Source organism: Alosa alosa, chromosome 10 (genome assembly GCF_017589495.1).
Source record: "Alosa alosa isolate M-15738 ecotype Scorff River chromosome 10, AALO_Geno_1.1, whole genome shotgun sequence".
NCBI lineage: Eukaryota > Metazoa > Chordata > Actinopteri > Clupeiformes > Clupeidae > Alosa > Alosa alosa.
Genome location: NC_063198.1, coordinates 9,445,509 through 9,470,617, shown reverse-complemented (window position 1 = coordinate 9,470,617; position 25,109 = coordinate 9,445,509). Strand labels below are relative to the sequence as shown.

At 41.7% G+C, this 25,109-nt stretch overlaps 2 protein-coding genes across 4 annotated transcripts in view; both read right to left on the bottom strand.

Annotated features, from left to right (window-relative positions):
• The window catches only part of dip2bb (disco-interacting protein 2 homolog Bb), a 33,566-nt gene extending 22,856 nt beyond the window's left edge, over positions 1-10,710 (bottom strand). Inside the window, exons 1-10 of one of the 3 annotated variants that reach the window (XM_048254361.1) lie at positions 10,315-10,710; positions 6,128-6,199; positions 5,405-5,533; positions 4,571-4,702; positions 3,381-3,686; positions 2,680-2,787; positions 2,204-2,221; positions 1,459-1,578; positions 972-1,169; positions 337-428 (exon numbers count right to left, since the gene is read on the bottom strand). In XM_048254361.1, coding sequence (XP_048110318.1) covers positions 337-428; positions 972-1,169; positions 1,459-1,578; positions 2,204-2,221; positions 2,680-2,787; positions 3,381-3,686; positions 4,571-4,702; positions 5,405-5,533; positions 6,128-6,199; positions 10,315-10,399 — 1,260 coding nt within the window. In that variant the 5' untranslated portion in view covers positions 10,400-10,710. Of the gene's footprint in view, positions 1-336; positions 429-971; positions 1,170-1,458; positions 1,579-2,203; positions 2,222-2,679; positions 2,788-3,380; positions 3,687-4,178; positions 4,200-4,570; positions 4,703-5,404; positions 5,534-6,127; positions 6,200-10,314 lie in introns of those variants that run through there. The other 2 variants (XM_048254362.1, XM_048254363.1) reach the window with 2 other exon arrangements.
• Positions 10,711-11,934: 1,224 nt separating this feature from the next.
• pfdn5 (prefoldin 5) lies at positions 11,935-23,948 on the bottom strand. The gene is made up of 6 exons (XM_048254365.1): positions 23,840-23,948; positions 23,231-23,333; positions 22,650-22,681; positions 22,455-22,529; positions 14,950-15,055; positions 11,935-12,434 (listed from the first exon to the last, which is right to left on the bottom strand). Exons 1-6 carry the CDS (start codon positions 23,906-23,908, stop codon positions 12,355-12,357), a joined length of 465 nt encoding a protein of 154 aa, XP_048110322.1. The 5' UTR covers positions 23,909-23,948; the 3' UTR covers positions 11,935-12,354.
• Between the last annotated feature and the right edge of the window lie 1,161 nt (positions 23,949-25,109).

The window sequence follows — 25,109 nt, the reverse complement described above, 5'->3', positions numbered from 1 at the left end:
AAGAGGGCGTCATTATGAATGAATTACCTCTGTTACTCTGTACCACTTTAAAGACATACTGGTTCAGCATTTACATTACTACTACTTCTGTGTATAATAACTATTCATCTGAAGTTACTCATTACACAACCACAACTGTAAGCTGTTTGCATTTATATCTTTTTAGACTTTACAACTGCATGTGTTTGTGTAAGTTATGTACTGTATGTTCTGTGTTGTTCAGTTGATCTACTCATGAATGTGTCGTAATGCATAGTCCTGTGTTTTTTTTTCATTACAAAGAGAGAGTGTGTGTGTGCGTGTGTGTGTGTGTGTGTGTGTGTGTGTATTTGTTACCCGGTCTTTAGGTTTGAGCAACTGTTCATTTTTGGCTCCCAGCTTGTGGAGGAGGGTGTACGCCAGCTTCAAACTGCGACTCCACAGTTTCCCTGGCAACAGCATAGTATCACAGTTTGTCAGTTTCATACACTCTCCCAAAACAACGTCACACTATTCTAAAACCCGACATAGGTGCTTTCTGTGGTCTGGGTAAACATGAACTCCTCAATTGCTTCATGGTCCATTGAAAGAGAACTCATTTATGAACTAGAACTATGCCCTTCTGCACACAAAATGTATGGAAATTCTGCACACAAAATGTATGGAAATTCATGAGGAACAACATTTCTGAACATTTAAAAATTGTTGATACATTTACGGTTGTCCAAAAACAACAGTAGCCACAGACTTTCATAAAAGTGATAAAGAAGTAAATGTTTAAATGCCTTTTATATGTATGTACAGTCAATGTGAATTATAAACACAAACATCTCCACAGAATCTGAAGTGCGAAGATGGTTGTGGTTAAAGTCTCCTGTGCCATCATAGATGTTTGGCAAAGTAGGTTTGAAGAACTATTTGAGGTACTCTAGATCTGAGTAGGCTACATATGTGACAGAAAAGAACATTTGTTTTTGTCCAGTCTGGCTTACCGTAGGTGAGCGTATAGAGGGGTTTGCCAGTGATGTCAAGAGCTGTGAGGGCGGGGCTCTTGCTTTGAGTGGCGCCCCAGCGGGCCAATGCGGCTTGCAGGGACGGAGGCCAATTGCTGACCACGCCCAGTGGTTCGCCCTTCACCGGGATCGTCTGTCTCCCCTCTGGACGAGGGATGCTCGGGTCAGGCTGAGGAACTACAGAGGGCAAAACGCAAGTGAGCTCAAGCAATTCCACCCTCTATACACAAACCTGTCTACAGAATAGAATACATGGAATGGAATCGAAGTTGATCAGTAGGCTAATTTCCAGGCTTTTAATTTTTTATTTTTTTACTATTTTATTTTATTATTATTTTATTTATCAATACATTACCTGAATACATGCATTAATATACATAAATACATACTATATGGGACCAACCAAAGTATAGCTTTAACTATGAGTCAACTATGACTGAGAGTGAACGTGCCGTGTGTGACCTACCCTCGACGATCTCCTCCTGGTCATCCATGAAATATTCGCTGAGTGGAGGTCTCTTTGGACGCTTCAGGGTGTTCAGCAGCTGCTGGATCTTAGTGGAGACCCTACTAGAGACTGGGACACCTACACACACACACACACACACACACACACACACACACACACACACACACACACACACACACAAGCAAGCAAACAGCACAGAGAAAAACGTATAAAAGGACACAGCTTATGGATGATGGAAGTGCTGTGTATCCTACCCCTACCTACCTTTCCTGTGAATGAGTGTGTGTGTGCACGTGTGTGTGTATGTGTGTGTGTGTGGATGCATGCGTGGGTGTGTGAGAGAGTGGGTCTGTGTTTTGATGTTAGTGACCTACTCTTGAATATCTGATTGTGTTAGTTCTGTTGTCACAAAGTCAAAGGGTAGTCTATTGATAGGAGGGTAAATCAGGGCTTGTTGAACTAGTCTCTCTAACACAAACACAACAAACACCCCGACACACACTCAGACACACACACACACACATACACACACACACACACACACACACACACACACACATGCACAATCAATCATACTCACCCACACACACACAAACAAACACGAACACACACACGCACACATCCATACATACTCACAGAGCGAGAGTGATGGAGGAGGGGGAAGAGAGGTTTTCTCAGGTTTGTATACTAGCGCACTATTAATGGACTATTAAGGGGCTACTGATGGCTATTATTACTGTACCTTTTCCAACCCTTCTGACTGAATGTACGCACAACATGGATGGGCAAGAGAGTGTGTGAGAGAGAGAGAGAGAGAGAGAGAGAGAGAGAGAGAGAGAGAGATAGAAATAGAGGCAGAGAGAGAGAGAGAAAGAGAGAGAGACAGAGAGAGAGTGATAGAGAGCAGAAGCAGAAAGAGTAGGCAGAGAGCAGAGGTAGATATAAAGCCAGATAGATAAACAGAGAGACAAAGGAACATGGCTTAGTTAGTGAGTAAACAAACTTAGAATATGTGTGAAAACTAAAAACAACATAAAAGCCTACACAAAAACACAAAATCAAGATTCAAAAGTGCATATAAAATAAAAATCATTCAGTATATCATACAGAAACAAGTGGCTGGCTTTAAGAGGCAAGGAGTAAAGCTTTGAGAAAAGTCCCAGTCTTTGGTGCTCGGACTGCGGGGAGACCCCGGCCGGCACGCTCTCTCTCTCTTACCATCGGCGGTCTCCATGATGGTGCCTCGGCCCTGGACGTGGGTCATGCCCCGGATGGTGTTGCTGGGTCGGTCCACACGGGACATGCGCTGGCCTACAGCACCCAGGTCTGGGAGTACAGGGGGACACAGAAGATAATGCAATTCATTCCAAACTCACACACACTTTTTGGTAGTGTGTGTGTGAGTGAGAGAGAGAGAGAGGGTAATTACAGTTCATTTACAACACACTTAACTGTAATTGAGAAGCGTCATGAACCTTCTGTCATTCTTTAAGAAAACCTAACTTAGATTTATACAGTGCCAGTATTCACCCCCCCTTGGATATTTCCCCTTTTACTGCTTTTATAAATGGAATCTTGGTCAATTTGGTAAATTTAGTTAATTACGGTAACTAAATGAACTAAATCAATTAACATTACTCTGTAGAAATCTGTATTTTTGACTTTAAAGACATTTTTTTGTATTTTATTGTAAAAAAAATCCAAACTAAATTGACCAAGATTGCATTTATAAAAGCAATAAATGGGAAAATATCCAAGGGGGGTGAATACTTTTTATAGACACTAAACACAATATTGTGAATGTGCACATTTTTTTAAAGACAATATTACCCTTTTTATCTGTAAAATAATACCCCCCTCCACACACACACACACACACACACACACACACACAGAGAGAGCAGTGGCCATTGACTCACCGATGCGGACGTGTCCCAGCGTCTCGGTGAGAGCCACGGGATGGGACTGTGAGTGAGGTGGTGGCGGAGGCAGAGGCGGCTGGGCGTGTGTGTGCGTGCTGGGCCCAGCCATGTGCGAGTGCGAGTGCGAGTGTGTGTGCGTCTGCAGCTGTGTCTGGCTGCACTGGTCGGACGAGAGGGTGGACGAGGCCGAGGAGGACGAGGTAGACGAGGAGCCCTGGGCGGCGCCGTCCGGTGCCGAGTCTGGAGACAGGATATCTCCGCTGTCCTCGTCATCGTCATCTTCCTCCGATGAGGATGACGAGTCTAGAGGAAAGAGAATGAAACAGTGAGAATGAGAGAATGAGAGTGAAGAAAGAGAGAAGAGACATCCCGTATGTGTGTGTGTGTCTGTGTGTGTGTGTCTGTGTGTATGCATGTCTGACAAGGCTAGTTGGACTTGTTACCTGACAGGGTCTGTACCTGGGCATGTGACTGTACATACGTGTGTATGTGTGTGTGTGTGTGTGTGTGTGAGAGAGAATGACATAAGTAGTGTAGTGGGTTACCTGGCAGGGTCTGTGCCTTGGCAGGAGACTGTACATACGTGTGTGTGTGTGTATGTGTGTGTGAGAGAGAGAGAGAGAAAGAGAGAATGACATAACTAGTGTAGTGGGTTACCTGACGGGGTCTGTACCTTGGCATGTGACTGTAAATATGTGTGTGTGTGTGTGTGTGTGTGTGTGTGTGTGTGTGTGTGTGTGTGTGTGTGTGTGAGAGAGAAAGAGAGAGAATGACATAAGTACTATAGTGGGTTACCTGGTGGGGTCTGTGCCTTGGCAGGAGACTGTACGTGTGTGTGTGTGTGTGTGTGTGTGTGTGTGTGTGTGTGTGTGTGTGTGTGTGTGTGTGTGTGTGTGTGTGAGAGAGAGAGAGAATGACATAGTAGTGTAGTGGGTTACCTGGTGGGGTCTGTGCCTTGGCAGGAGACTGTACATACATGTGTGTGTGTGTGTGTGTGTGTGTGTGTGTGTGTGTGAGAGAGAGAGAGAATGACATAAGTAGTGTAGTGGGTTACCTGGTGGGGTCTGTGCCTTGGCAGGAGACTGTACATACATGTGTGTGTGTGTGTGTGGTGTGTGTGTGTGTGTGTGTGTGTGTGTGTGTGTGAGAGAGAGAGAGAGAATGACATAAGTAGTGTAGTGGACTACCTGGTGGGGTCTGTGCCTTGGCAGGAGACGGCATGTATGTGGAGCGGCGTTTGGTGGGCATGGGGGGAGCCAGCTTCTCTTCCTCGTCCTCGTGCTTCGCCAGAGCAGCCTGCACGGCCTCTGTGTGGATGTCTACAAAGACGGGGGGGGGGGGGGGGTGAAAAGCAAACCATGAGAAAACAAGAGAGGATGTTACGAATAATATGCTTTCAAATAGCCAGGTTACACACTGGTACATTGTTATGGGGGCCAGATCACAGGTTTGATGGATTGATGCTCGATACGACAGGTACATCATCTAAGATACATGAATCGAGATGCACTGCTACTTCATCAAAGATATATTATCACAGGCACTTCATAAAAGGTACATATTACAGGCACATTACAAACGATTATCAAAATGCTGATACCATAGATACAGTCTATCAGAATCCAAATCTAACATGCACAACAGAAAAATCTAACAGGCACACAGTGTTGTACACAAATACCCACAGGTGTTTCTAGGGTACTTAAGGTAGTATGTCTTAAGTCTCACAGGTACTCTAGCACAGGTAGCTTATATCACCTGATCTGTGGTGTTCATCTCTGATGCCCATGCTCACGCTAAGACAAGAGTATTACCTGATCGATAGCAATTACTTCAGGATAGCAATTACTTCAGGAACATTTCCACACATGAGCTTTGACAGATGTATTACCTGATGTGTAGCATAATCACAGGCACATTTTCAGAGGTGCATTCTGAGGTGTATTGGTTGATCTGTAGCATTATCTCAGGTAAATTACAACAGCTGCATTTCCACAGGTGTGACAGGACAGGTGTATTACCTGATCTGTAGCGATCATCTCTGGTGCCTCCGCCGTGGCGTGGGTGCGGAGTTCGTCGATGGCGGGTGGACGAGCCAGAGGAGGAGGGAGTGGAGGCAGTGGTCCTCCCTGGACTCTTAGCAGGCACAACTGTCACAAACAAAACCAAGTCTGTTATAAGGGTAAGTAAACATAAGTAATCAAGCATTCGTAAGACGTTTTGGTCTAAGAGTAGCTAGCTATACCCTGGAAATCAGTCTCCTGCCATGGAATTGTCTCTGCAAGACACTCTGGCAATGAGCACGTTACTTTTACCCCTTGCATCCCGTGTAACCAATCAAATTGGTGTATTTGATATAGACCTTCTTTCTAGATTACCAGGGTCTGGATTTCCCAGGCTAGCTAACTTAAAAGATTAAGACGCAAAAGGGGTTTGAACAGTTTCGTAAAGCTTCATAACATGGTTTTGCTTCAGATCTCTGAGATGTGAGCATGGGAGAAAATAGGACATGTGCCTTTGTACTCACATGCATGCTCACTATGTGAGTAAATAGGCTCATTTTTATTCAAATGCTCAACTCTCAGACATCTAAAACAAAAACATGTGAGTTGCTGTTGGAGTAGGGTGCATCCTACTGAGAGGCTAGTAAAATGAAACAACTCCTCCAGGCCATTAACTGGGTTTCCCCTGTGCTACTGCCAGGTGATGAAGAGCTGTACCTGGAGATTGAGCTGGAGTCTTACCTGGAGATTGCACGAGGAACGGAGCGAGGAGTTTTGCCCGTTTCTTCTCATAGCCCTTCTGAGTGATGTCACCTGAGAAATGTACAGGGATTTTTTATTCACCACAAATAATTGGTCTCCACTTTATCATCATCATTATCACCTAACCTTGTCACCATTGTCATTACATGTATTCCCAAAAGGGACCTCCAAACCACCCTACACCATCCTGATCATCAACGTTGTCACTTCCTCATGTTCTTTGTCATAATTATCATTTCAATAAAAGCAACGCGTCATCTGTCGCTTGAATAGTAGAAATAGCATGCCATTTCTGGTGCACAGAAGCATGCCATCTCACACACCCACGGGCGAGCTTACGACCCAACAGAGCAGAAAACACTCTCCTACGCCAGGAAGGGACACACAGCTGTTAACACGACGGCTGAGCATACAGGTTGAGAATGTTTTCTTTGTCAGACTATATTGTAATGAGTAGGAAGAGAATGCCTTGCTACTGGGTATAGTTGTGTACACTATTTACCAAATGTTTTATTAGTATTATGTAATTATACATAATAATACATTATACATCATTATGTATTATACATTGTTATGCATTTATACATTTTTCAAAACCAAAGGACATTAAAGAGATTTCTAGTCTCTTGCTCTATCCAATTGCCTTAGACCTGATGTCGAATGCCAAGAGAATTACATGTTTAAGTAAGGACTTACACGGATTCCAACAAAACAGATGACACTGGTCTTTGTGTGAGAGCAAGAGGGTGAGAGAGTGAGAGAATTAGAGAGAGAGAGAGCAGTACGGATCTAGCTGTGCATTCTGGGTAAACGAGCATTATGCTGTATGACCTAGATTAAGCAGACAAGGGGCGTAATCTCTCTATCCCTCCCTCTCCCTCGTTCATCCCTCTCTTCTGATTTACTTTCTCCTCCACATTTTCTCCCTCTCTCTCTCTCCATCACTGCATCCTTCCCTGTCTGTCTTTTCTTCCTTTTGTCTGCTTGTCTTGTCCTTTTTGCTGCTGTTCTCTCCGTGTTGGATCACAACCCTTCGGGGAAACGGTGGGATAAGTCACACACAGCAAACTGCCTTGCCTCAAAAGTTCAAGTACATACACACACACCTGTTTGTTTGTGCACCCATGCTGCCTTTGAGACAGACCTATAGTAAGCGCTTTCTTTCATCTCTCCACTCATCTCCATCATGTCCTGCCTCTCACACAGAGAGGAGATTAATGGGGAGACAGAGACAGACAGACAGAAAGAAAAGAGAGAGTGAGGGGAAAATATTAAGGGACAAAGACATGAGGGGATACTTAGCACAGACTGGGAGACAGACACAAGAGGGGGTGCTGACCAGAGACCAGGAGAGAGAGAGAGAGAGAGAGAGAGAGAGAGAGAGAGAGAGAGAGAGAAACAGGGAAGAAGAGAGAGAGGATGAGAGAAAGAGCGATACAGAAAGAGGGAGAGAAGAGGAGGAATGGACATGAGATGAACAGAGACGATCACAAAGGCAGAGGACAAGCTTTCTCTGACCAAGAGCTGAGAGGGAGGCGGAGGGAACACGGAGACCTGAGGGAAGGTGGACAGACAGAGGACACCTGGAGTAGGACACCACCACAACGTCATGTGATGAGGTGCTTCACGGAGACATGAAGGAGGATGTCAAACACACACACGCACGCACACACACACACACACACACACACACACACACACACACACACACACACACACACACTCTTTCAAATGATGTAACACTGTCATAGCACAGCCAGCATGTATTTTCTGGTGAGAGAAGAAAAGGCCAATTCTGTACATGGTTACTTTCTTTACAGACTATACAGCAACTCCATACACACACATCTAGTCAAAAACATAATGTAGATTTCACATATACGTTTTGAAATGGCTCCATCATGACAAAGAGGAACACAAAAAGTTGAAATTATGTCACAGGGAATGTTTTTTGCAAGAATAGCACATTCTTACCAGCTTACATTCTTAACACACTCTGAGCAGCCATGCACTACAAAATGTTTGTCATAATAATCTACTTCCTCCATTCCTGAGACTGCAGTGCAGGCCTCCGGTACCTATCTGCATTAGCTGGCTGACACACGTTTCCTCTTCTTTGTCCAGCTGTGTTGGCTGGGTATGGCAATGAACAAACTGAGCCGAATTGGCTGATGTGGTAGACCGGAGTGCCCACTCTGAGCGATGCTAAGTCACTCCAGACTCCTTCATACCCTTCAGAGTGTTCTTGAGAAACACACAGATCCCATACCGCCCATGTCAATGTTTGAGTGATGAACACGGTGTGGTGAACTGGCTGTGACCCAGGCAAGGGTTTCAGTGGCTGCCATTACATGTGTACATTGAGCACAACAGTGTGTGTGTGTGCATAACTGAGAGAATTAGTCTGAACACATTAGTCTGCCTCTTGTGATATTAATATTACATATGCACATGAAATGATAATGGTACACAAACAACATTAAGCTTTACTCCAGAAGAAGGGTCCATTTCCTGTACAAACAATGGCATTTAAACATGCCATGTGAGTAAACTATCATAAAATGCATAAAATGCAAAATGCAAACACTGTAGCATCCATTTTGCACCCCTAAATGTTGTGTTCCACTGTAACAGCACACAACTAATGCATTTAAAGGGTGTTATACGGGGAATCACATGGAAGATGTACACTGTGAGGCAGATAAGACCACAATATGAAAAGAAAAGGTGTCAGTGTAATCTGCATAGTGCGAAGCACACAGTTCTGCTCTGCCAGCAGTAAGTGTAATACCTATGGGCATTAGCATCTGTCGCTATAGCACACTTCCAAAGGCAGACAGGGTGAGTGGGGTTTATAACGGCACAGCCCTGTTCCTGCTAGCCTAACACAGCCACACCACCATATTATTACAGAGATAGTAATCATCATACAGACAACTGAGTGTGATGATGGGTGGCACAGAAGGTAGTGTCAGTAGGCTACTCTGCAACACTTCACAATCGCCCACAGTGATGAGGTGGCCTATAATACCTAATACACTGAGTTTGTATGCATGCATTAGACAGTGTATCTCCCTACTACATGCAAACCTGTCTGACTGATTTTCTACATCACCTGATCTGATCACCACTCTTATATCTTGCCCCATGTCATCATTTTACATTTTTAACAAGGGGAGGGAGACTGCATTACCACTGCATTACTAGGCTACTCCTGCTCTTGGGGGACTTAATCCTCGATTTTACTTTCATCCTTGTAAATAGTTTTATAGTGGTAAAAACACTGGGAGTCGTCTAATTCTAAACACTGCTTTAAGAGCGTGTGCCCTTCTGTGCGCCTACAGCTACATTGAAATGCTAGTCTGGTTAATACAGAGGCGCATCGCGAGACGTGCAAAGGAAGCGCAGGATCTTCCTCCGCGTCGCATCTGGCTTCCAACAAGCTTAAAATAAGCTATAGAGTTAAAGCTGTTTGCCCTGTGTAATGCACTTGCCGAAGATGTGTCGCGAAGGCCACTATACACTGTAGGCCTATTCCAAATACCAGCACGATTTGCTGTAACGCGTGCATTGCCAATCAGGATTGGATAATGTTCTGAGCGTAGAACGCTACGCTAAATCAGGAATATTATATATGGAAATGCACCATACAATTATGTGCTATTGTTCGCTGCCATAATATTAAATTCTGTACAAGCTAGCATCCCAGGGAACGTGAAAGAATCACTGGGCCTAGAAACGAGTCGTGTCTGCAAACGAATAGCAATATACATTCATATTCATAGCCAGTAGGCTAGCCTACATTCCATAGCCTAAGAAATAAACGACCAGGGTCTTCAAATGAGTTATATAATCAATTGAGAAATGGCCTAAAATAATAATAATAAAACATTATTTGTGTTAACAGTAGGCTGTATTATATCAAACCGTGCCCTCGTGAAGACATGGTGAAAACCAGGTCACTGTGCCTCACGGAGATAACCACGCTCGCGAAGGTAAAACAACAACATTCAACCACTCTCCCTCATCCCACAGATTTAAATTGCGAATATTATCAATATGAGAATGCAAGTGAATCGAAATGCCAAACCAAATATAGGATATCACCAACGCGCATCTCTTTTTTCTCATCTAAGCACACATATGGTCGCCTATCCATCCCTTACCCTCTGATAGCTCTAGGTCTAGTTCCGCCAGATGTTCGCGGATCTCTTTGGGCAAGGCAGAAAGATCCACTCCATGTTCTGCCATCACGTCCGAACACCGCCTGCCTGCGAGAGGAGGATGGACGGGAGGAACGATCCTCGGCGAAGACAGGGGATGCCAAATAATAGCTCGTGCAGTGATGCCGAGTTCGTGAGTCAGTCAGATCACCGCCATAGTGACCGATCCTACTGTATTTATTTGTCACGTGACCGAGATGGAGGAGAGCATTTAGTCGGTGAGCTTCACAGTCTAATCTTCAGCGAGTCTGGTCCTATGATGAGTCTAAAGTAGCCCACTTCTATTGGCTGCCCCGCGTCTGGTCCGGTGTCAGTCAGTTCACCTCAAGAGAAAATTCAACAGCATCCACTAGCATCAAATGGCGGACTGGGTAGGCTACATAAAACAGCGCAAAATTGTGTCAAAACAAAAGTAAACATACGTGTACACAGACACACAGGGTGTGATTAGTGTGTGTGTGAGAACCCCCCAGTGTGTGTGTGTGTGTGTAAACATTTGTTTAGTTCTGCTTTGCATTACGCATAAGCTTTTTCATGCTGATTCACAGTGTGTGTTTCTGCAGGCCTACAAAAAACATTCACACTTCTGAGAAAACTGATATCCAGATCAACCTAAACCATCTTTAGACTAATGGCCCAGGCCTACTATGGCAAGTAAGTCATTTTAGTAGGCCTAAGTAAACAGTAAAACTGCCTATTCAGTAAACATACTCAATTAATTGTTGATCCACCATGAAACTAAGTGGTTTATTTCCATAGACGATAAAAGATCGGGATCACAACTAAATTCGTAAATTAAGGTTTGAGTTTAAACACATCCGGTTTATTCTCGCAGTTATTGGTGGAACTCATCTCATATTTGCAAGCACCCCAAAGTCAAAAAATGACAAGTATGGTTGTCAGACAGATGGATGGGGAACCGGTCATCTTTAATGAGTGGGAAATCCAAACAGTAGCCAACCACTGAAACGGCCACAATGCTGCACTGCTACAAACTTCCACTAGGTGGCAGGTCGGTGTAACATTTTCAGCTCGTTTGTGATTTACAATAATAATGATGATGATGAACAGTAGTCCTGTGGGCATCTCCTAACTGACTTGACTTTCCAGGCACACAGACATAGAGCTTCTATGACACCTTTAAAGAAAAACAACTGAGCTGTGGGGTGTTGGTTGAGAACATAGGCCCCTCAACTAGAGAGCTTGCACTTCAATTTAAGTCCATGATACAAAAGAGAAGGGCATGCATGGGGTGTCGCTTCCTGTAAAGTCCAAACATCGCATTACTGTATCCCGTTTCTTCATAATTAAAGTTACACACATAGTGGTGTCTCGTAAGGATCCTGTTCATGTTCCACAGCACTGGACATTTTAAGTCTTAAATCTGCCCCCATAGCATAGCTTTGTAGCAGCATCTAGTCACTATGCTATGCTAGCCAGCTATGTAGCACCACATTTCAAATAAAATTCTACCGACAGTATTCTCCGACCTTAAAGAGAGCCCATAGTTCCCCTTTAATTTACAAAAGACACGGACATGTTAAATAAATTCAATCTCACTTAGACGTTTGAAGCACTTTTATTAATTCATGTATGAATGTATGCAAATATTAATTTAGTGAACACATAACAGACTGAGACACACTCCTCAGGATTAAACGAGTCTCTTACTTACAAACACAGAATATGCTGACAGACAGGTATCCAGTCCGAGGTCACCTGTGCCTCTGTGCTGGGGTTAAAGAGGTCACACATGCTTAGGTTATATCTGAGAGTCTGCTGTGTGTGTGTGTGTGTGTGTGTGTGTGTGTGTGTTTGTGTGTACACACATGTCCTAAGACAGCCCTATTGTGTCTCCACTCAAAAGCTCTGACAGTTAAGTCATTCGGATCTATTCTACTGCTGAGAACTTTTTTTTTTTTTTTTGGCAAGAAAACCTGTCTGTGAGAGTGTATGGTGTATTTTCTTCTGTATGTTCGTCTCCTATGCCTTGGTGGTTGTTGATGATGACGTCTGCTGGCTGTGTAACTGCTGTAGTTTCATGCTCATGACTTCAACCACCGCTGTTAAGAAAAACACACACACACACACACACCATATTAGCTTAGTGAGGATGCAGAAGTAGAGTTGTGGAAATTGACTGCACATTCAGACTAATGCAAATTAATTTTGAAGTTTCACAATTTTCATATTATTAAACAACAAATACTAAAATAGTTGGTGCATCCTAACTCTTAACTCCATTTTACTGTGTGTATGTATCATATATATTAGGGCTGTCAAAATGAACACGTTATTCGCCGCGATTCATTTTGAAATACATAACATGTTGCAAAATATTAACGCAATTAGCGCATTGTGTTTACCCATTTCCTTTGTAACGGAAGCCCCAAAACCTGAAGCAGCAAGCCTGAGAGTTTATTTTACTGTCTATAGAGTTAGAGAAAGATGGAGGAACCGTGAGTAGCTTGTAGGCAAAAGGTTTCAGTTTAAAAAGTTGCCTGATTTTAAAAGCACAGTGATCAGTGCTGCCGCTACCACCACACGCATCACACACTGTGCGTAGGGCTCCAAGAGACAGAGGAGGGACCAACATTTAGCCAATAAATAGTAGCTTTACGGCAAACTGCTTTTCACTTGTTAGAGAACGTTTACAATGTCAAAATGCACCAACAGCATGTTACATAATGATGATACTTTTCGGGTCCACCCCATTAAGATTCAACTTCAACGTATGCTACTCCATTTAATTGAGAACGCGTCTGAGCTCGCATAAGAGGGAGAGAAAAACGAGTGGCAGGTTCCAGCTGGCTTGTCATTGTTGATGATAATTGATATCTCCTTTTTAATATAAGAAACTTATAAAAGGAAATCATGAAGGCAACAAAGACGAGGTTAGGGGAGATTGCGGATTTATCAGGTTCCCACTACTGACCAGTTATAAACTGTGAGAGCCAGGTCACTTTGACATAGGCTGCACTCACTGTGATTTGGAAAATTGACAAGAACATGAAGAGTTGTCTTTGTGTAATGGAACTGGTGAGTCTTGAAGTCTTCAATAATTCCTTTACATAAAGCACATGATATGCCGATTGAAACGCATTCCATGCTAGCTAGGTGACTACTGGATACCAGGCTTATGATTCACTTTTAATTGCAAACAGAAAATGTCTGGCTAGCATCATGTCTTTACATGCTTCTATTTCCAAAGGAATGAAAGCTGTTTATACCAACTTAATATCATGCTTATCATTGTTAATATTGCACTATACATGTGACACAAACAATGTTAGAGTTAGTGGACTAGCCATAGGCTTTATTTGAATGGAGTTGGTCAAAAAATAAATTAATACTTTAAAACAAAATTACTGTGTCATGATTATCATTTAAATAATATAAAAGTGTTTTACTTTTAACTTTGTAGTTACTCATTAATTTTGTGATTTATTTTGTATTTAATATGCCATTTAAGAAGCTTTAATCTTTAGGGAGAAAATTTACTTTTTCACAATTAATTCATTTCAAAATATGAGATTAATTGGTTAATTTTTTTTAATCGTTTGACGGCCCTAATATATGTGTGTGTGTATGATTATATATTTATATATAGCACAGAAAGTACTGAAACATTGAACTGTTGGACATGCACATCCACATTTCGAGACGGTCACATTAAGTTCACCTGTAAAGGTTATAGTGGATTTTAGGTTCATCCTGAAATTTCACCTGAAAGCCGAATATCCCTGACTTTTTGTGAGTAGATAGATAGACAGATGGATAGATAAACAATGTTAATAAATAAGTTAATTTGCACCACTCGAGATAGTGGCCCTCATTTATGAAACGTGCGTACGACATAAAACAGGTGTATTGTAGACGCCTACATCCACACAAAGCATGGCATTTATCAATCTGAACATGAGCGGCGGCTACGCTCGAATCTCATCTTTTGAGACAGCATAGCACGGTGCAGCAGTAAATTGGCAGAGGATTGGAAAGTTGAAGAGTTGAATTCATGGAATCTGGGACCTATAACGTTTCCTGCACATTTGTAGCCTACTTTCTGTAATGTAGCCTGTTATGTTGACACATATAGGCTATGTGGAGAGGATTACTTTCTTTCATAAATTATTTTTTATTACTTTCAAAGGACAAATGGCAGTGTCATATGGTTTTGTAATGAATGTATTTGTAGTATGATGCCCTCTCTCTGCGAAAGTCTGTTGCACTTAAATCGCTATCTAGTTTCCCAGGTTTCTTGACACTTTTTTAGCTGTCAAAATTAACAAGGTTCAGCTGGATTTGCAACGTCACTAAGGCCACAAATGTTTCTCTTTTGGGCGTATAATGCACCTCCATGTCGTAAATCTAGGGGCGAGGCCTTTAAAACGAGCATATATAGTGGCGTAATATTTAAATTACACTTGTTTCCAGCCGCCACATTTATCAACAAACGTTTATTCTTACACTGGAATGGGAGTGATATGAAAGTTTCATGAATCACACGCGACTCCGTCATAAGATGGTTTCTACGCTCGGTTAATAAATGAGGGCCATAGCGTGGGTGTGTATAATCACCTTGCTTCATGGTGTGCTTTTCCTGCAGCGCTGGCTGAATTTTTTCTATCTGTTTGGTGAGAAAGTCGATTTTTCGTTTGAAGAAGTTCTTGGTGTCATCTACATTCTGAGGACACACACACACACACACACACACACACAGACAGTTATTTATATTCATGACATGAGGCTGCAGACGTACCTTTCGGAGCTCACTGGTTGTTCACATAACTAGCCCAGCTGAGGCCTGTCGTAGCACACACCTTGAGTACTGCCACAGCTATGCAATGGAAGTATCCATGTTGACGTCACTTCCTGAGGGAGTCTGGGAGTTGGTAGTGACAGCTACCTCAGAAAAATTATATTTATGTGCTACACTTTACATTATTTGGTCCTACACTCCAGACCAAATAATTGAATTATATGTCTGATAACGGTTTAATAATGACTCCAATTGAAGACGTCGGACCAACTGTTTACATGGCACAATAATCTAATCCAATCAGATGTCCATACACACAAAACATATTTAAATCAGAATAGCTGTGTGACATGCACACATTTCATTGCGTTTTGCACAGGGTTTGAAATCTGCTCAAAAAAACAAATCTAACGCCAGTTCAGCGCAGTTATGAAGCGACAGCTTGGAGCTAACGCATATATATTCCAATCAGATCGGCCAGTGTTATTCCAACAAAGGTCTTTATTAGGGCTGGGACAACGCGTCAACGCAATCGATGACGTCGAAGCAAAATATGCGCGTCGATTTGTCAAGCATAACGTGTGCTGCTTAATATTTAAAATTTTACACCTTCAGTGTTTTCCATACGTTGATTAATCTGTGGCTGGGCACCACGAAATCAAAACCGGCCAGCACACATTGATGTTCTATGTTGTGCTATTTAAATTAAAGATAAGATAAAACTAGATGTACCGCATAGCGGTACAAAATATGACCGCCGCTCAGTCCTGTACATCCGTTCCGCGAAAATAAATCACTTCAATTTGTCTCCATATTTTACTCCATCCCCCACTCTTGAAACTTTTTTGTGTATGCTTGTTTGGCATGCCTGAGGTGTGTGTGTGATGGCTGCACAGAAAGTAGCCTACCGCTGCTGAAAAGGTGAATAGATTGTAGAATAGCCAAAGAAGATGTAGCATTGTTATAAAACCTTTAAAATCTCTAAACAATCACAAGTAGGGCAGTTCATCACAGTTCATCCATTGCAACTGGATTGATGAAAGGTCACTTACACCTGTAGGCTACATTGTATTTGGGAAAAGCAAAAGGTATCAGCATAATGTTATTTATTTATTTATACACAAAAACATCTCAGTTCCATGCTGTTTTCAACAGCTATCAAAAACAAAGGTCATTTTTGGATGGATGGATTTTTTGTGAATGTTTCTTCTTATACATAAGATTTTAGTCATCTTTAGTTCATGTAATACTTTATTGTCAATGCACAAATTAAGTAACAGTAGTCTGAAACGTTATTGTTAATGCACAAATTAAGTAACAAAATGCTGTTAACATCTAACCAGTGGTGCAAATAACTGACATGTCCAAATGGGCCTTGATGAAATGCGTCGCTAGACTGTTCATACACATTTTAACGGGCCAAAGTTGAAGAGCTGTTGTCCGTTATTGTTCGTGCAAATGTAGGCTGATTCATGTTCCCTTGCATTGTGTAACTGAGGTCCATGGCTAGTATGGCTTTCACCAGACCAAGCTCAATCTTTTAAGAAATCAAAAAATAAATAGCGGGCAGATCAGGCTGGGTTCACCCAGCCTAGTCCATAGGCAACCGATATTGTTTAATTTTCCGATTGAGATATCCACACTCTGGCTATTCTAAAGGCAAAAATGCATCAGGGAGTTATGACAAAACTGTAACTAACAAACTAGATCCTAATAGAAAGCTGTTAGCTTCCCTAAGCTACAGGTAGGCTTATAAGGTAGGCCTATTTACAACATAAATTGTCAATAGGCTATGCTGGCGACACAAATAAAATCTCCTTTGGAAACCAATGGCTTACGCCTTACAGTATCAAGCAGACTTAAAGGTGCCATGTGTAATAATTGAGGTAATCATGAGGTCATTTAAAAAATGACAAGGTATAGTGCTGCAGAGATATCAACCTGAATTAGCATGCTAAATTACTAGCCACAGCCCGACAGGTGTCATAATACCAGTTTCGGCCATGGGAGGCAGTATGCGGGCAACATTGTAACAATAGGAATTGTTGTCCCACAGACCTGTTGAAGTGTGACACCTGAGACAGGGCAAGAGGTGAATGCACTGAATGTATACGTGTCCCAGAAAACTAATAAAGTATTGCCCCGTTGTGCAGAATTAACATATGCTGTAGCCCGAGTAAGTTAGAAGGAGCAGAATATAACAAACATAACCACCAGCCAAACTGCAATACACGTGTCTCGGTTGTTACTCTAGGGTAGACCAACTCACTTTCTGGAGGTACACTGCCCCCATCTTTTATGGAATGTGGAGTATGAATTGATTTTTTGGCGGACATTACACATGGCACCTTTAAACTTTCGTGGCGAAAAGTTGTAATAAAATTCACGCCAAGGAAAGCGCGAATGAAGTAGCCACTTCACTAAATGGGACCCACTACACAGTAGCTTAAGGTGTGTTGCTAAAGCAGCCATAATAAAATGAAGGTGTCATTGTTTGGATACTTCACACACACGTGCTTTTTAATTTCACAGACTACAGCTACCAAGCTGGAATCAAAGCACATCGATTCCCCTCTCACACCCTGCACACACTTAAAACAAAATAAACAGGCGTCTCAGTCTCACGCATGTATAAGCAAAACTGTATCAGACCGGTTTGCACAAAAACTGCACAGAATGATTTTTGTAGCATGTGCAACAAATGACAGTCGAAAGATACAATTACAGTGCCGCTATCAATTTGCTTGGTATAACCGCATTTATAGTTTTCTACAAATACAATCAATCAAATTGGCCATTGTATTGACTCTGAATGTTTGCAAAATCCCGATGTAAATGGAAAGGTGTTTTCCAAGACTCAAAAGTGCTTGTCCCAAGGAGAAGTACGAACCATTTTTTTAACTAACTACGTTATGAATTGCATGCACACATCAGCAGCCTTTTAACTGTGTTAATGTTAATTGCAAGGATTCCCTCAAACGTCTTAAGCCTATGGTACGGTCCCGTGTCTGCGTCCCGCGCACGCGGCACTGGTGAGCGCGTGACGAGATTCTTAACACTTAAACCTAGAAACAAACCTAGACAGAAGAAGACTTGTTTGGTTACCATAACGACGATGGAACAGGGCCTGTCCTCAGCTTGCCTGGCTTTGAGTTACGTGAGACACCCACGACATGGAGTCAACTTCGACCCGATGTAAAGCCACAATCCACAGATCCATTCTTTAACATTATATTTAACGGTCACTTTACCATCTATGGTGTAGAACCCAAAGTATTTCAAGACACCACATTTTAGATGAGTTGGGGACGTAATTATCTGTCTGCTGGCCGTTCTGTGCGTTACCTTTGATTGTCGAAACAGGATGGCTGCATGGGCTCATTGTGGCTACTGGCTATTATATTGGCTTGATTTGGTCATGAGCCCTGGATCATATAGCACTGAATGAGATGGCAAACAATAAAATAAAACTAATCATAGACTGTAGAAATGCGCTACACAGCACTAAAACCGAATAGTTTATTTATAGTTCGACTCATGGATATTTCACGTCATGTTCAAATAAAAAGTGACAGCCCTACTCCCTGCATAGAGAGCTGACATGACTTCGGATTAAATGCATCTTTTAGAAATGAGCGTATGCTGAAATCAAATCGCGAAACCCAGAGCCATATAAAGGTATCTATCAAAGATTCTAGAACAGAGCTTTAGAATCTTTGGTATCTATCTACAACGCTCAGGCGAAACCCAGTAACACTTGCTGATCGAGATGCATTCTCGCCTGTTCCATTATATAATCGTTATCAATAGTGATTATAATAATAAAGGGAATGTAGCCTACCTCTCCCAAATGCAATCATTATCACCTAGCCTACTCCTGAACAATGCTGAACTCAAATCTCGAAACTCGCCTGTCAACACCAGATAATGTGTTATAATAATAATAATAATAATAATAATAATTGAAGAGGCTACCTCTCGGTCTAAATACACCCATTATCACAGTGAGACATTATACATTATGAACACAAAGAGTTACTTCAAAACTTTTATTGACCGTCATATTTACAGGTTTTGGTTCATACTTTTTTGGTATGAGGCAGGTGTGAAGACTCAATACAAATTTAATTGAGGACATCTGTGCGCGACAACTCTTTCTTACCATGACACTGCTGTGTTTAGAAAAATGTCTTTACTTTGTATCGCACCAATATTGCTGCCCTCGCGAGCACCGAAGTCACTTAGCTATAGGCTAAGCTATAGCTATAGGCTAAGTAGCCTAATAAGCAAGTAGGCTAAGCTAGTCTCTCAGCTATACCAACAGGTGTGCTGTGTGTGTTCTGATGGATGATAAATGGAGCGATGCAATGGGCCAGCTTATCAAACTTCCCAGCAGACAGGCGAACGTACTCGTGGTGCTTTTTCCTTCAACGGCTCTTCCTTCGTTCAGTGCTCGCACATCCCAAGTTCTTCTTTTTTCTTCAGGCGTTTCAGGCTTCTTTGGTGGTTGTGTCCTACTTTCAGGCTCGACGTACCGCCCCCAGTTGGTGGGGCAGAGTATCACAGTTAATCCGTAGTGCGCAGGCGCTAACCTTAAAGATTTAACGCGCATTCAGGACAGCAGAAATTGGAGTATGCTTCACGTCCACAGCAAAAATGACGCACGTCTTGAACACGTGCAAATGTGACGCAGGACCATGCCAGAGCCTTTACACATACTCGACGCACCCGACCTGTAGCGCGACAATGTGACGTCACAGAAGCGCCGTAACCATTTATATGTGGCATGGTCATGGTCCGCGACACTAGTTGCAATATTCTCCTGAACAGAGGTGTCGCTGTTGTGAAAAGATTAACGCTAACTACGTTACACAGCAGAAGAAGCTGCATTAAGAAACACTAGTAGCAGAGAATGTAAATGGCTCTGCTATTAGCTAGCCTCTGTGATGGTACTTCAGACTTTGGTTGCTACTATTCACAACTACCACCATCATTATCATCTAGTTTCCAAGGTGTGCGCTTTGGGTAGATAGATAGATAGATAGATAGATAGATAGATAGATAGAGATAGATAGATACTTTAGTCATCCCGAGGGAATTTTTAATAATTTAAACAGTTTAGTTAGCTGGCTAGCTAGCTAGCAGCTGGCTGAGTTTGTGTAATTTCCTGAAGTGGAAAGAGATTTTGTTCAGGCCTTAATAGATATCCTTTGTTTGAAAATAAATCGTTTCTATTCTTACCTCTTAATTCCATGTGTTGCAACTCTCGCTGGTAACTTTATTAACTTATCCAGCAAACTATTAGAAATTCACGACTGTAACAAAACATGGCAACTCTCGCTTGCCCTTGAACTAGTCCATCTTCCTGTTTCCGCTTTGTCGCGCTCGTCTGAAAAAAAAATGAGTGGTGCGCTACCTCGTGCTACCTGGCTTAAACGTCCCACATACTCTCGCCCGACCAGTAGTAGCGACAATGTGGCGTCACAGAAGCGCCCGTAACCATTTATATACTACTGGTGGTGAATTGAAACACTAGTTGCAATATTCTCCTGAACAGAGGTAAGCTGTTGTGAAAAGACTAACATTAACTACTTACACAGCAGAAGAAGCTGCAGTAAGAAACACCAGTAGCTAGCCTCTGTGATGGTACTTCAGACTTTGGTTGCTACTATTCACAACTACCATCATTATCATGTAGTTTCCAAGGTGTGTGCACAGGTAGATAGATAGATGGATATATAGATAGGTACTTTAGTCATCCCGAGGGAAATTTTAATAATTTAAACAGTTTAGTTAGCTGGCTAGCTAGCTAGCAGCTGGCTGAGTTTGTGTAATTTCCTGAAGTGGAAAGAGATTTTGTTCAGGCCTTAATAGATATCCTTTGTTTGAAAATAAATCGTTTCTAATCTTTCCTCTTAATTCCATGTGTTGTAACTCTCACTGGTAACTTTGTTAACTTATCCAGCAAACTATTAAAATTCCGACTGTAACAAAACACTGCAACTTCGCTTGCCCTCGAACTAGTCCATCTTCCTGTTTCCGCCTTGTCATTTCGTCTGAAAAAAAAAATGAGAAGTGCGCTACCGTGTGCTACCGCGGTAAAACCCTGGCGCCAGAGAGATCTACGTCATTTTGACGTCACATTGTCGCGCTACCGGTCGGGTGCGTCAGGTATGTAGAAGCCATTAAATCCTGGGGCGCCAGCAAGATCTACGTCATTTTGACGTCACGGTGTCGCGCTACCGGTCGGGTGCGTCGAGTATGTAGAACGCCTTAAAGTGACAGGCACTCAATTAGACCTATACACTACTGAACTTTATTGAATGCTACCTCTGACTAAGAATGCATTACTTTGCACTTGTATAGTCTTTTATTTTGGAATCTTAAGAGCAATAAACATATATTGCAATGTTAAAGAATTCATGTTTAATTCATTGAGATATGTAAATAAACATGTATAAGTTGCTATTAGTCAATTAATGAGGAGATAATCGAATCGAACTGAAAAAATGAATCGTTAGATTAATCGATGCATCGAAAAAATAATCGCTAGATTAATCGTTTAAAAAAATAATCGTTTATCCCAGCCCTAGTCTTTATAGAAACATTTCTATTCCAATTGCAACACATGAATCTAAAAGGATTAAATTTACCCATGTAAACCCACCTAATGTGCAGTCTTGGCCCACCGACAGTACTCCAAAGAGATTGCATGACCGTATACTAGCTTTTGTGCACCTGCAAGCAATGGGTGCGACTAAGGCAGCTTACCCCACTAATTAGTAGAGGTACCCACATGGTTATGGCTATGTAGTTTATATATAGTTTACTGTGGCCTTAAACTGGATGTTCGACAACATAAAAGTTTATATTTCATCAGGTTGGCATACTGCCTTGAAGGAACATGTTTCACTTTCTCTTGGAATTGCATGTTCCCAGCACCTGGTGAAAGCTGAAACTATAAATTAAATACCAAACCAAAACTATTTGTTTTTAAAAGGGAAAGTTGTGTCAAGTTAAGCACAGCGTCGGAACAAATAAAGGGTTCAATTAGCACTTGCCAAATGATTCAAGAGCATTTTAAGCTGTCTTAACATATGGAACACATATGAAATAAATGTGACTAGCCTACACAGCGGTATACAAGATATTTCCCCTGGTGTTTTGTGGACAGGACACAAAGGTGGAGCTTGTAGTTTACAACACATGTTCTAACAGCTGACTTTACTCTGAGCTTGGCATACACAAACTGCATATCAGTCCTGGGCCCAGTGTGTGTGTGTGTGTGTGTATGTATGAATTGATGTAAATATTAAATTCTTACCTTTTCTACATAATACCCAGTTCCCACATCTACCAATACATTATCCACATCATTCAGTGTTCCAGGCACATACATCTGAATACAGTTGTGTCAAGGACGTCACAAAATAAAGTTAACATCTATTCATAGAGGAGGAAGAGAACTAAGAACCTCCGTCAATCCATGGCTCATAGCCACCACATAAGAAAAGGATACAGAGCTCGTGAGAGGAACAAGTAGTTCTTTTCCTGTGAAGAACAGAAAATTTAGGATTAGACAGATGTGCACACATGCCATCACATTTAGGTATTCTCAAGCTGCTTTGGGCAAGACTTTTAGATCAGCTTATAAAATAAATGACGAGGAAACTTAAAAAAGTATTGCTTACAGAGACTCTAGACTCATTAACAGGTGAGTTAAGACTCAGATGTTCGCTGTAATGATTAGAGAGTAAACACGGTTTGATATTTCTATTATGGAGGCAGAGCTCAGAATAGTTGCGTCGACCGTGCAGTGGTGTGTGTGGTGTGCTCATTACGTTGTAAAAAGGTTGTTTGATGTAAAGCCAGCCTCGTTTTAGACGAAATTACGCCTTACCCCACAACCAATTTCTTAACAAGTTGATCCCAGGGTAAACCCCGGGCATGAAATGCCAAACTAGCATCTGGTCTCCAAGAATACAAAACAGACTGCAACTAACAAGCTAATTATAACGGCGTTTATAATTCGGAGTAATTATGTTGACGTCAGCGTGGAGTCTTTTTTGCGATAATATCACAGCGCCACATTTTACTCACCTTCGTTTGACTTGTTGAGTATATTCAGACTCTCCTTAGCCTCAACATACTTCGTTTGCACAACTTTGAGCTGTCCGATAGAAGACGTCAAAAACTCTGTCTCCTGCAATGTAACGTTATTTAACACGCATTATAGTTGGATACAGTCAAAATAAGGCCTGCATAATACCCCATAGTAGCGGATACAAACATCAAGTGAAGAAGTAATGTTAGAGCACTGCCTTTCAAATTTATTTGGGGCGTGGATGTCTAAATATGGACGAACAATCACTGTGCATCCCCATGTGGACGATCACCTACTGAATGGGGACGGATATCACACAGTATCCATTTACTGTAACCCTCCATTAAAGAAAAAACACTAAGCTTTGCGGTCGACAGAAATATTTGTACTCATTAAGAAATAAACAGTAACGTTCATTAGATCTAGTTAGCTAGCTGCTACCTCATGAAGCACGTTACAAAACAGTCCTTTGCGAATGCGCTAACTGCTAGCTAGCTAGGATAGCCTGGCACCAAACATTTCTCTTAGGTGACAGAAACGCTTTAAAAATACAAGTAAACAACACAACTGTTTTGCAGTAAGGGAAGAGGTATTAAAGAGCATACCTGCTCTAGCTGATTTTTCAGCTGCTCGAGCTGGGGGAGAGATAATTCTGTGAGATTCACAGCCGTCATGGTGCAGTAAGGCGAACACCGGGCTTGTTGTACTTCCGGGAAACACGTGAAGTTGCTGCTTCTTTTCAAATTAAAAGTGGACATAAAGAAGAACACGGATTGGCTATTTGATGTGTTTCGTTTTTCTTAGATTTGGGTTCATTTTACCAGCTTTTGTTATTTTCAAGTATTTTTTAATACTTAGTGAGCTATGTCCTTTTATACTTGACAAACGTCAGGTGTGTTGTCTTATAGCCTACTTTGGTGATGTGGCATCATGCATTGAAAGAGGACCCTGGAGGGTCACAAAAGAGGACCCTAGAGGACACAAAATGAATGCGCACACGCAATTACCCATTGAAAAAAGGGCACTGCTATTACAATCTGCTTTTACTTTCTCATTTACCTGAATTATGGCCTACTCCCTGGTCAGGTATGTAACCTTTAGCTAAGGTTACATACCTCTCATCCTTACCTGGCTGTCATGAATATGTATCGTTGAGGGGGTCTTAAACTAATGAAATAGGCCTATACCAACATAGCGTAGCCTAAGGAAAGTGATAAATCACTCTGCACATTTACAACAGCTGTTCCAGCAGTGTGATTAAATGGAGACAGAAAACATGAATCATTGTCACCATTTCATATTGTCATAGCAAGTTGTATTAAGGATAGAGTGCTCTAAGAGGTTGCACCACATTTTGATCAAAAAATACCTCAAAAATGTTATTCATATTTATCACAACTAAAGCCTAAAACACAATATCTAACATAAACCAAAGAATGTCACATATATTAGGCTATTTCATATTGTGGGTCGGAATCATAACCTTAATATAACTCTCTCTCCATAGGGTCTTCTTACAGTGTGGGCCCCCCACTGCAGAGAGCTGAAGAATAATGACCACCAGCTGACCCTGAGGGCATGACCTCTGCATAGCTGTGTCTTGCTTCCTCACAGTCAGTCCTATTAGTGATGAATGAATTGCGTGTTGAGTTTTGAAGATAGTTATGACCTTAGGAGACTAATGTAATTTATAGTGAATATTTAGACACACTCATGTTTAAATGTATAAATAGAGAGAATGTAAGTGCACATTTGTAAAAAAAAAAAAAACATTGTATACTGTTACTTCATTAGAGTGTTATTTCCTTTTACACAATTTCAGTATGTATGTTTGTATGGTCAGCTGTGGCACTTGGCTTTTATCTATTATTACAG

Coding starts and splice junctions, on each gene's coding strand:
- pfdn5 (XM_048254365.1), bottom strand. CDS start 23,908: ATGACGGCTGTGAATCTCACAGAATTATCTCTCCCCCAGCTCGAGCAG. Junction 15,056..22,454: donor CTGGGTATTATGTAGAAAAG/GTAAGAATTTAA, acceptor GTGTGTCCTCAG/AATGTAGATGACACCAAGAA. Junction 12,435..14,949: donor AAAGCACACCATGAAGCAAG/GTGATTATACAC, acceptor TTTTCTTAACAG/CGGTGGTTGAAGTCATGAGC.